This window comes from Aptenodytes forsteri, unplaced genomic scaffold, assembly GCF_000699145.1.
Source record: "Aptenodytes forsteri isolate BGI_AS27 unplaced genomic scaffold, ASM69914v1 Scaffold264, whole genome shotgun sequence".
Classification (NCBI taxonomy): Eukaryota; Metazoa; Chordata; class Aves; order Sphenisciformes; family Spheniscidae; genus Aptenodytes; species Aptenodytes forsteri.
The window spans coordinates 1,124,676-1,137,422 of record NW_008795936.1 but is presented as its reverse complement, the minus strand read 5'-3'; the positions used below and the strand labels follow the sequence as shown (position 1 = coordinate 1,137,422).

Sequence of the window (12,747 nt, the reverse complement as noted above, 5' to 3'; positions counted from 1 at the left end):
TTGAGATACACACAGATTACCAGTGTCTACATTGCTCTTCTCCCATTACGATTTATTAAGGGCAAGAGGTTAGTAATCCTTTAATGTCTAATTTTCATTGCTGCAAGCAGGGTTGTTCTTGTGTGCTACAAACAACTGCAGAGCTGCACAATACATACCCAGAATGGGAAATTTTCACTTAGCTCTTCAAGTACTTTACGCCTTTGACTATTTTAAAAGACATCTGAAGGGTACACCAGTGGTTTTTTTAAATATAGAACTATACAATTGCTGCACACAAACCTCTTCAAAATACCTGTCTAGGCACAAGGTATTGCACTAATCTTTAACTAGCTCTACCCAAATTAGACCAATAAGAGTTCATTAAAAACTAGCCAAACCAGAATAATCGTACTCTAAGGAAAATTAAAAATGAAGTACACAAGGTCAGTGTAAACATGTTCTTTAATATCACTGAAGATAAATTCAGGAATCCAAGTCTTAGGTGGGTTTCAAATAAATAATCATTTTGAGTAAGTGTTTACATATAAAGGGAGCTCTCAAAGCAGCAGTGCACAGTTTATAATTCCTCCCTGCTAACACACCCCCAACAAGAGAATGTACAGTAGGTAGTGCACACTGGAAAAAACAATCACAACATACGGCACACCTGCCATCTGCGATGAAACCACTGAATATGATGTTGAAAAGAGGGGAGACGCAAATGAAGGCATGCACTGCCCTTTAAAGCACCACTATTTTCCCATAGCCTTTTTACCAGCATTACACAAATAAGAAGCCTGGGAATACAAGTCATCTTTCTGCTTCTAAAATCCACTCTCAACTCAAAGGTTAACACAGCAGTGCTCTGGTATAGAAAATATATTCCTCAAACTGGCATTGCAGCATAAAATATCATCCCCATCCTAACTGGTCTCTACTCAGGGACACCTACTCTAATTTTTAAATTCCTCTCCAATAACTGCAGAGGTAATCCAGAAAGCTTAAAGACAGGTAAGAGTAGTTGTTTCTTGTAGATCCTGGCCCAGTGTACTGAAAAGAACCAGGACATGACAGGCCTCAAGAAGGTGTACTGTTACCCAGCAAAGTATCTGGTGTCCTACGTCACTCAAAACCTTCCAAAAGTAAAAATTCTTCCTCAAAGTGAAGATTTGCCTTTCTTAAATGACTCCAATTGTTCTGCTGTGAAAATGTTCCCAATGTGAAGTTTTTCACATCAAAACAAGAAGATTTAACTATCCAGAAAGACCAACAAGAAAAAAGATCAATTATAAATATGCCACAAATATACTTGCAAAAGAGTTACTGTAAATCGTTTTCTTATTTAAGTTACTGTTTCATCAAAATATTTTCTCTCTGCAGATATGGGTAGGGCAGTCTTCCACTCTTTGTAATTTAGTTCAACATGCAATTGATCTGTGATAAGCACTGCAATACTCAGCATAGAAGCACATAACCTACTAGCATAAATTCCTCACAGTTAACCTGCTTCATTACTCAATTTTTCTTCTCCATTTCTAATATACCTGAAAAAAGTTCTGCCCCTCTCAGCTACAAGTCAGTAAAAAAAACTTACTATGTAATACTGCTGTGTACCTACTGAATAAATATTACAGGAGTTAAAAGATTGTTTCAATTGCTAGCTTGGCTTTGGCAAAACACAAATTGGGATAACATACATTGTATACTTCACACATTTGAGTAGGGGATGCTGCAACATTTAACAGATATGAAATAAATCTTAGATTTCTAGAACTGTCAGTACACAGGATTCCCAAGTTGTTCTGAATACAGGAGCAAGGTAATCAATTTTCAAGGAAAGCCACATAGTCAGTCAATCTGGCCAACTGCTGTTCATTTGGAATTGGTGGAACTGGAGCAGGTTCTACAAAGATAAAACAAATGCATCATTAATGAAATTAAGAAAGCAAATCCATCCGCAATACCATCCACCACAACAGTAAGGAAAAATTAAATGCATCAGACTGTTAAACAGTCTTACAGGGCATGTCTTAACTGTACCTCCTACTTAAGCAGCTTTAGCTGACATTACTTTTCTGTTATCTGCAACATTAAGTAGTCCAAGAGTTACTAACAGCAAAGATAGCTGTAACAATTTCCAGTTGTCAGCAGTCTCCAAAATTTTTCTTGCATATAATGGAGTCTGAATAATGAAAACTGACAATACTTCCACTTGACAAAAAAAGCTCCTGGAGCTCTTCAGTTGCTTCCTTCCTTACAAGTTGCTATACTGAAGATACCAAATAAATCTACTGGGTTATCTGACTAACAAAACACAGCAAAGTACTGCATGGGTTGCAGGAGAATGCAGTGCACATGCAGATCCTTATATAAACGCCAGTTAACCTGAGATTACAGTTTAACAATAGGTTGGAAGACAAGTGACTAAAGCCAGGGAGATGTTAGGAATTAAAAATCAGAAATAAAAAATAGCAGGAAAATTTACATTTACTCTTCCTGAAGAGTTAACAGACTAGCATTCAGGATATAGTTAAAGTAGACATACTGCTAAGGGCTGCAAGTACATGATAGAGGAGGTGGACAATTGAAAGAATGTTTTCAAAAAGCAAGACCCCAGCTCTTGAAATTGGCTTGGAATTAAACCTGCAAATTTAAGACACTTCTGGCAACTGTGTTAGACACAGCAAGACACGAATTCAGATCTGCTGTCACTATCTTGTGAACAATAGAGACAGAAGTGTTTTGAGAATCAGCATGACAACATATTACATCTCAATCTATAGTTGAGCTCTGAGGAAAACCAGAAGATTGCTTTCTTCTACAGGCAAGACTTCAGAAGTCCCACATCACACAAAAGCAACAAAACCTACTCAGAGTTGCTTTGTGAAGAAAGTGCCTGTAAGTCAGAAGTTCTCACCAAAATCCTTTGTTTTACAGGGGCTGTCTACCCCTGCTTTGGAATCTGCTCCCTACTTCAGCTATGGAAGTGGGAATCTCAGGCACTCCTTAAAATGTGAGGGAAAGAAGACAGAGGGAGAAACATATTACATAGCACCTGACTGGGGTGGGTTTTTTTGAGGGGGGAATGACAACATTCACTTCTTTAGGACACAATTCCCATTTTGTGGTGCTGGTGAAATTACATTTATATTAATCATGCAAGTTTAGATATATGCAAGTAGATTACATGTAAACAGAAAGTACCTGATGAAGGAATAAATCTGTTAAAGGAAGCTTCCAGCACACCTGAAGAAAAACACAACAGAGGTTAGCCCAGTGGACCAATTTTAAACAGTTCTATACATCAAGCCAAAACTGGATAAAAAGGTAATTAAAATTAAGCCTGTTCATTTACCACGTTTTACTTCATAGATAAAAAGCAGAATACCCAAGGCTTAGCTAGTTAGATACACAGCTTCAAAACAGATTACAACCTTCTGCCTCTTTCTTTTGCCTCAAAAATAGTTCTCACACACAATTTTGGTAAAGAACCACATGTAACTAACTCTCAGTACTTGTAAGCACTGAATATTTTGCAACCAGTTCATGAAAAAACTGATCACATGCAAAAGCTCAGGACTTTGGTTGGTTATGTACCCTGAGGGATAAATTTCAACACCTTGCCTGGCACATGTTTACTATGAAGTTCTGGGCTCTGAACACCTAAAAATTCTGCCCATACAAACAGTGTATTTTCTTAGACTAATAAATGTTGCCCTTTTAGATACCCTGTAATTCAGCTCCTTCTTCCAGAGCTGCACTGTGCAGTTTAAGAGCAGTCATTTCATCTCTGCTTTCATAGCTTAACATTTATTTTTGCCTCAGCCAGCCATAGATACTGCTTTAGAAAAAAAACCCAGCTATTTTTGCAGGCTGAGCTTTGCAGGAACAGATACTCTGTTATCAACATCATGGCAGGGAAGAAAAGATCCAGTAGACTAAGTTTTAAAAAGCAAAGGAAATTATAGCAACAACTTGAGCTCCTCAGAACACAAAGATCCACTAGATCCCTGCCCAAGGAAGTTCTGCTTCTTCTGGAAAAATCTCAGGTTCAAAATGGTATATTTTTACTCATCTTAATCTAATAAAGACATGTCATTTGAGGTCATCCAACTTACATTCCACTGAGTCAGAGCCAGCAGCAGAGGAGGAGCAGGAGAAATCATAGCATATCCTGTCTGCTTTTGTTTAAAATGTTAATCTGAGGATGTAGTTTAATCCAAACTACTTGTAACCCCAAACCAAACCCTCGATGATCTTAGAGGTCTTTTCCAACCTCAATGATTCTATGATTCTATTCTATGATTCTATTCTATGTAACTAACTCTCAGTACTTGTAAGCACTGAATATTTTGCAACCAGTTCATGAAAAAACTGATCACATGCAAAAGCTCAGGACTTTGGTTGGTTATGTACCCTGAGGGATAAATTTCAACACCTTGCCTGGCACATGTTTACTATGAAGTTCTGGGCTCTGAACACCTAAAAATTCTGCCCATACAAACAGTGTATTTTCTTAGACTAATAAATGTTGCCCTTTTAGATACCCTGTAATTCAGCTCCTTCTTCCAGAGCTGCACTGTGCAGTTTAAGAGCAGTCATTTCATCTCTGCTTTCATAGCTTAACATTTATTTTTGCCTCAGCCAGCCATAGATACTGCTTTAGAAAAAAAACCCAGCTATTTTTGCAGGCTGAGCTTTGCAGGAACAGATACTCTGTTATCAACATCATGGCAGGGAAGAAAAGATCCAGTAGACTAAGTTTTAAAAAGCAAAGGAAATTATAGCAACAACTTGAGCTCCTCAGAACACAAAGATCCACTAGATCCCTGCCCAAGGAAGTTCTGCTTCTTCTGGAAAAATCTCAGGTTCAAAATGGTATATTTTTACTCATCTTAATCTAATAAAGACATGTCATTTGAGGTCATCCAACTTACATTCCACTGAGTCAGAGCCAGCAGCAGAGGAGGAGCAGGAGAAATCATAGCATATCCTGTCTGCTTTTGTTTAAAATGTTAATCTGAGGATGTAGTTTAATCCAAACTACTTGTAACCCCAAACCAAACCCACTACTTTGTACTTCCTACATTTTATAAACTTTCCATGTTATGGGGGCTTATGCCACTGTAAAAAGATATCTAAAAGAATATTGTGCAAAATTTTAATTAAAAACTAACAACCCATTACTAGAAAATGCTGAACTCAACGTCTAATGAAATAACAGCTCCACCTACCTGGCTTTTTAGGCATTACCATACGAGTTGAAAAGTCTGCTTGCCAGCCCTGTTCTAATACACCTGAAAAGGCATTTATACATTTGTAAGAACAAATATCTTATGGAATTTCTAGAAATGCAAAATAAAGATGCACATTAAGACCAGTAGAAAAGCATCTCAGTACACTGCCTATATGCCACAACTCTAAGACATATTTCTTGTAAGCATTTAGACATTTAGTTTGACAAATAAGCTCATGAAAGTAATAGCAGCACACAAAACTAGGTTAACCCACTACCTTCAGTCTTCTCTCATTGCAGAATTGCTTTAACACTTCTACATATAGAAGGGGAGGATAACCAATGGTAACTAGTGGCAAGTAATAAAATCAAACACTTATCCAGAACCAAGACATTTATCTCTATTCACCACCTCATCACTTCTCTTTATAATAGTCTCAATTTATATACATGTGTCTATTTACCATCACTTACAGCTCTCTGATCTCAATCATCTGTAGAAAAACTATTCAGTGAATAAATGCAAAGTACCTTTCACAGCTTCTTCTACAGGAAGCCCAACAAAGGCTGCAAAATCATCTGCAACTATTGAGGTATATGCCTGAGAAACCAGTCCAAAGGCTCGTCTCCTAGTTGCATCTAAGAAGAGATAAACACTGTAAGCAGACAGTAGACTAATCTCCATAACTAGGAAATCTGAGAAAATTTTTCCAATCCCAACACATTTGGAAAATCACTACCACCCTTAAAGCTAGCACTTGTTTCCTCTCCCTTCCCACAATTCACTGAAGTATCAGTCAGCAGCCAGAGACAACAGCTTGCTCTATGCCAGGACAAAACCTCTCAGAGACCACATTTAACTTCCAAATGCAGTCTGCAGCATCTTGGGTACTACCACCAGTATGTAAACCGGTTTAGGAAACTCTGCTTCCGATGGCATTCTCCATTTGCAATAAGCTAGTGTGTCAAATAGTTCAGAATCAGAAAAAAATCATGAAAAAGCAATCAGTCAAACTATTCATGCCTTTTTAACCACAACTGCTTTGACACCAAGGCATCTGCAAATCAATTGTTGCTAAAGCTACAGAGAATTTGTTATTGCAAAATACTTTGGAAGGCTTTTTAGCAGTCTGTACTGCCCTCTAGTAGTAAGACTTTGCATGTTACTGTTGCACAGTCTATAACTAAAACATTTGTCTAAAGCCACATTTAAAAGAAAAACCTTTTCGTGTCACAAGGTTCTGAAATGCCAAGCCAAGTTCCCTAGACTACTGGTTAGAAGTCTGATAAAATTGAATAACTAATGGTCTATTTTGCCATTTCAGAACAAAACATATGGTGTGAAATTCCAATATGAAAGAATATACAATCACACACACAGTCCTAACAAAAACAATTTAGTTTGTTGCCAAGTTTTTGTAGGTTTTACTTAAAAGAATTTAGGTATCAGGTGTAAATAAAAAGCTAATTACAAAAACTTGTAGCAACAATCTTCCTGATCACTTCTGATTTTTCATAATAAGCAGTCATTTGTCTACTTGTCTATTTGTGTTTGAGCACGCAAATAATTTAAGGCAACGTATGATTCCATGCTATCTACAGGAGTTCAATTTCTACCTCTAAGCGCTTCCATGATTGGTTGAATAGTCTCAGACCACTGATGCGCACTGATTGTTGTATAGATTCCTGGAAAGTCTCTCTGCCAGATTCTTTGGCCTACTGACCAAACTGCACCAAGCTCAGCATTTGCCTGTTGTGACAAAAAAAAAAACCAGTTAATCCAGAATGGTGTATTCTCTACAGTGACCACTCTGTATAAACCCATTTCCACTCCCCTCCTTTTCCTATTGCAAGAGTATTTCAGAATACCTGTAATGATGAACAGACAAACATTGGGAAATGTTATTCTAGCAGGTTATCACTGCTGCAAGCTCCCTGATCCATCCTCTGCCAAAACTTTATCACCCACATATGCAAAGTCTGCTCACATGTCAGTTATACCAATCCAGGAAGACATACCAGCTAAAATAATCATGGAGGATAGTTTGCACTCAGACTGCTGACTGGAGTTGCAAAAGGACAGGCACAGCTTATTTTCTGCTTAGAGAGATGCGTGCCTCTTCAGTAGAGCCTTTACACAGTGCAATGGCTGTTTGCACAGTGAAGGCAATTCTCAAATTGAAAGCCTTGAAATGTCGACAATAGGTCACACTTAATATGGTGCCATACTCACTACAATGGCTCTCCCACTACTCATCTTAAGGGCCACTTCTACTGTGTTGCACATTGTCATTTGGTCAACTAGACTCCAAAACACCCTGTCAGAATAGCAACCAAACACCAAACTGGGCAAAGTAGTATTTTCAATTGTAAGGAGAACCGATTTGTTTCTGAAATTAAGACTCATACTAATCATTACTTGACTCAATTAGCAGAAGATTCACACACACATAAGAAAATACTATGCTCTGAGGCGTAACCTTCTCAAAATAATTCAGGCAATGCATTTCCCCCACCAAGAATGATGCTTCACATGAAATGCAAGTTACACCAAAAAGCCCGATTAGTCAGAGTATTGCTGTGCAACAAATACAGCAGGTTTCAGAGAAAGGCCAAGTAAAATTTGGTCCAGATGACTACTGACTCAACTGATGTAACTACTTTTTTCTTGAAAGAGAAAGAAAATTATTTCAGAACCACCTGACAGGTCCCATCTTGACCATGATGTTTCTTAATACAAGACTACAGAACACTTGTTTCCTTGTAAAATATGACCTCAGACTGAAAACCTAACAATGGTAAAGTCTGGAAGCATTTCTGGCATTATATTTAGCTAAATCCTCAAAATGCATCTTTGATCCAAATGCAGTGCAAAACAAGTCCCTTCAGAAAGTTAATCAACTTGAAGATGCAACTTATCTGAAGTCACTTTTCATTACACAAGGTATTCTGCACCTTCATGTGGAATGCAACCCCCATCCCAGAGTCAGATCCATTGCTTTTCTCCAGCTGACTACCCTTTATCATAAGGCTTTCTACTAAGAAGTCTACAGATTGACCGAATTCTATTGCACCAGATTATTTGGGAAGGAAAAGAGGTAACAGATGAGCAACTAGGAGATCTTAAAGACCAACATGCCATCTACTGGGCAAGCAGTTCACAGCACAGAACTGAACGCACGGCTACTCACCAAACAGAATCCTTGGGGGAAAAAAGTCATTATTTGCAAGCTTATAAAAAAATGGTTTAGTATCAAATGGCATTTTATGAAGTACTTACAGATTTGATAGCAGGAGGGATTCTTTTCCAAAGATATCGCGCGTTATTCCTAAAAAAAATTAAGTTAAAAATACTTCTCAGTAACCAAATGTTTGCTACAAGGAGACACCAAAAGGTTTGTTGAGATGCTATAATTAACAGCCTCAGTGCTTTAAGGTATTCCTTCTACGCCTACTGAAGTAGAAAAACAAAGTTACTCTCGGGTAGACAACATGACTGCCATAATAAAACAAATAGTTCATTAACTGCCTCATTTAACACCAGTTTAGAAAAGGTTTTTCATTTATCTACCCTAGGCAGCATTTCACAGAAGTTACTTTTGCAGTTTTACTTTTGGAATGGCTGCATCTTTGATGAACACATGTACAAATAGTAACTTTTCATAATGTCAGTAGTCATTTAGACCAGTGGTCTCCAAACTTTGATTACGCACTTCTAACAGACAAACATTTTTGAGCATGCACCCCCAGTATATGCATATGTATTTATAAATTATATACGTGTACTACCGATATTAATATATTATGTACATTATAAAGCATACAAATATAAAAGTTAAAAAGGATGAAATAAGCACCATTTAAAGATATTTTTATTCTACTTAATAGTACAAAAATACTTTCTTCATGTGCCCACACCTCGCTTTGCACATCAAAGATTTAGACTGTTTCGTGCATGTTCTTCCCAACCCACCTTTGTCACATTCATTCTGGATATTTGGACATATTGAAATATTTAGTCATTGACCTTTAGAGCACAGAAGTCAAACTGAAATGGTTACACATTCTCAGAAAGATTTAAAATGCTAAATAGAGAAAAAGACTCATGGCTTTTCATTAAAGCACAATTCTAAAACTTCAAATTCATTTGAAGCAAGGTTATCTGCATTAAACCTAATACTCAGTATCAGCATTCAGGGAATTTGCCCTGAAAGAATATACATCTACAATGCAAGAAAACACCCAAATCTTTGAATCCCCACACCAACAGCTTACTTTGGCTTGATAATCAAACATGGCAGTGTCATTTATTCTGCCTGAATCAGCAATTTCTCAATAAAACCCTAAACATAGTGAATCAAGTTCACACAGGGACATGGTAATAACCCACCAGACCGAATTCAAAGGATTACTGCTTCACGCAGATTTAGCTCATTCAAGCCAACAGCATCCCTCATTTTTAACATGGACAGTTTAGAGTTACCCTGCTGTAATTAAGACACGCAGAGGAACATGCAATCTTACTCAAAACAAATGCAACCTTGAAAAGCTACAAATCAAAACACTGAAGTGTTCAACACTTTCCAAAGGAGCCAATTTCACTATTTAAGGAACTTTCTTCCTAAAGGCAATCGGTTTCCCTACAGTTCAAAAAGGTGGGCAAGAGCAAACACAGGAGAATAACTTTCCTGACAGAGCAAGGGGTGAAAGACTTAATTCCACAAATAATTTTTTTTTTAAAAAAGCAGCACTGCCTACATGGATTTTGTTAGTCACACAACCAATTACTAATATTCTGGCAACTACAGCTCAAGCTAATAGTGACAAATTCAGTATCTGAAGTTAAAGATTAATACAAGCCACTTACATGTCATTATGCAACAGGTATAAAGCTAGAAGTTGGCCATAAACAAGGGGTGTTGCAATTCCTCCAGGGGCCTAAAAACCAAGTACAAGTAATTTGGTTACACGTTTTAAGAACAAGATATCTTAAAAAATACACCAGGTAGCCAAGTTTAATAAAATCTGAACATTCGAAGACAATGTTTTTCACACCAAATAATAGGTCTGGACAAATTGTCAGAGTTGCAATGTCATAGTAATACAGTTGTATCTTATGATGGAGAGTTAACTTGCACATGCCAGAAGTTTTACTTAGAAACCTTAGTTTGTTTTGCTGCATGAATAAAGTAAGGTTACGTCTTTCTAATGTTCTAGCTTATGCTCATGAAAGTGGTAACCATCTTGCTTTACAGTTCCACACAAACAGCTGTTTTTGGCTATCTTCAGCTGAACTTCAGTTCAACTCAGGGCACTCCACCGGAGTAAAGTTTCTTCACTCACTTGAACTGCCCTTCTTAAAAATCCAAACAAAGTTTTGACACTTGCTGCACTTCAGCAGACCTCACAAATCATACAAGTAGGAAAAAAAATGAATTATAATAAAGCTAAATGATTATAGACTTTCAAAATTTTGTAAAAGCTGAAAAGATTTCCAATAAGGTTTTAGCAATTTATCAAAGGGTAGTGCAGCAAGCACTCATAGGAAGCCAATTATGCAGCTATTTGATTTAATTACATGTGTGATTTATAGGCTCATCTAAGCCAAAAGCAGGTGATCAGCACGTCATGGAGCAGGTATCATCATCCCCAGCCATTCTTACTGTTGCCAGGGCTCATCACCTACATACAGATACAACAGTTTCTGCAGCTGTTCCTTGGATTACAGCCAGTAAAACAAAGCCAGGTCAATTAATACCATCTGTTTGAACTGTGCAAGTTCATCTTTGGTGTTTCTCTGTACTAAAAAGAAAATTCATTAGTTTCTCTGCCAGGAGACTAGTGGAACAGAAAGGAAAGCTAACTACCACCAAAACAACTAGATTTACAATCTACAGTCTTACTGAAGGAAGCTCTGTGGCTGCATCTAGCCTGCCAAAAAAATCAGCCTACATATCAACTCATGATCTGAGACACAAAGGCTGTCAGCAGATATTAGTGTGCCCACAAGAATCTTGATGTGGATGCAGACACACACAGCAAATAACTTACCAGTTTTGTCAAAGCATTTGGGAACAGTTTGCCAGGGGTGCATCTGTTACCATTTGCTCTAGGAGACTCTGCTGACAGACACAGCAGAAACCTTGAGCAGCACGCAGTCTAAGTTCAGTGGCTTTGTAAGAGCTCCCAGGGACCCACCAAGGTCTAACACCTCACACTCTGCAGCAGGGAAGCGAGGAGGGTGTGTTGAACTTCCTCAGATGGCTGCAGAAGCAAAACCCAAAGCCTGCTGGGCTCCATCCCTGTCACTCAGAACTCAGCCTGACACAACCCTCCCACCACTCCGCAGAGGCCAAAAAGGCAGCCAAAGCCGTTGCAAGTCAGGTTCAAACAGATTGCCCAAAACAAGTATCAACCACTGTTTTGAAGCTTATTAATCTGAATGGGAATAAAAAGGAAACTCCATTTACAGAAACATTTACATTTACTCAATTTACATTTCCCTAATGGGAAGCCATTCAGTGACTGTTAACACATGCTGTGGTCTCATAACCCTAACTATATCCCTAATCCCACACTTCCCTAATACACACCTTAGCAGTAAGTGCTGCACACGTGTGCTCCTCTAACGGATGGGAATATACCTTCAAAGCAAGGACTAAGCAGCTCCCAGCGGGAAGGACTAACCACACTCAACTCTCCCACATGGTACAAGGGCACTCTTCTGCTTCTCTATGGTCACACACCCATCACTCAAGGCAGCAGGTAGCTCATAGTTTCAGCACAACAATCTCCCTCCAGCCTCGTAACACTCTTCTACAGAACTCAGGGCATACTAAGCAAGAAGCTGCAGCACCATGCTGAGAAGATGAGAGGCACCAGGCTCAGCACAGAAATAGTGCACAGAAACATCAATCAAAGCTTGATGATGCACACCTGTAAGTAGCAACCCCTTCCATTTAAGGATTGTACTTTCCACTGCAAAGCTGTCTGGTTTGTCAACACCAAAGTTCTGCTTTGGCAAGTGATCACACACAGGAACAGCTCTCTCCCTTCAATAGCTAGGATAACAAGATCTAAAAATCAGAATCACTGAAGAGTGCACAAAAGAAGAAAATTCAAGTTTTTCCCTTATTTCAAATTGCTACAGCAGGATGCATGAGCTTCACATTTAGAAAAGCACTGGAAATTGAAAGACAAGAAAGGGTCTACGGATATCACCCGGGATGAGCTTTTACCATTAACATGGTGCCACTTGGATTTACCACAGGCTGGAGTCTGGCACACTAACAGTGCACACAGTCAGACTTGAAAACTCATCAAGCAATAGAACTTAAAACGGCACAGAAGAAGCTTCCAGTGTGAGCTCCCATAACAAGTGCACCACTGATTTAAGAGTAATTCAGTGCCCCACTCCCCTTTTCAATACCTTCTTTTTCCCAACCACGTTAGACACATGGAGATATACGAACGTCTCTCTCTCGCCCCCCCCCCCCCCCCCAAAAACATCCCTACACACAATTTATAAA

The 12,747-nt window shown here is 38.5% G+C and overlaps 1 protein-coding gene across 1 annotated transcript; it reads right to left on the bottom strand.

Moving 5' to 3' along the window:
- Positions 1–426: 426 nt before the first annotated feature.
- Positions 427–12,465, bottom strand: COPS8 (COP9 signalosome subunit 8). The gene is made up of 8 exons (XM_009285133.1): positions 12,457–12,465; positions 10,086–10,156; positions 8,499–8,547; positions 6,836–6,968; positions 5,750–5,857; positions 5,217–5,279; positions 3,187–3,228; positions 427–1,885 (listed from the first exon to the last, which is right to left on the bottom strand). Exons 1-8 carry the CDS (start codon positions 12,463–12,465, stop codon positions 1,806–1,808), a joined length of 555 nt encoding a protein of 184 aa, XP_009283408.1. The 3' UTR covers positions 427–1,805.
- Positions 12,466–12,747: the final 282 nt, after the last annotated feature.

Coding starts and splice junctions, on each gene's coding strand:
- COPS8 (XM_009285133.1), bottom strand. Junction 5,280..5,749: donor TGTAGAAGAAGCTGTGAAAG/GTACTTTGCATT, acceptor ATGCCTTTTCAG/GTGTATTAGAACAGGGCTGG. Junction 3,229..5,216: donor GGTAATGCCTAAAAAGCCAG/GTAGGTGGAGCT, acceptor GTTTTTCTTCAG/GTGTGCTGGAAGCTTCCTTT.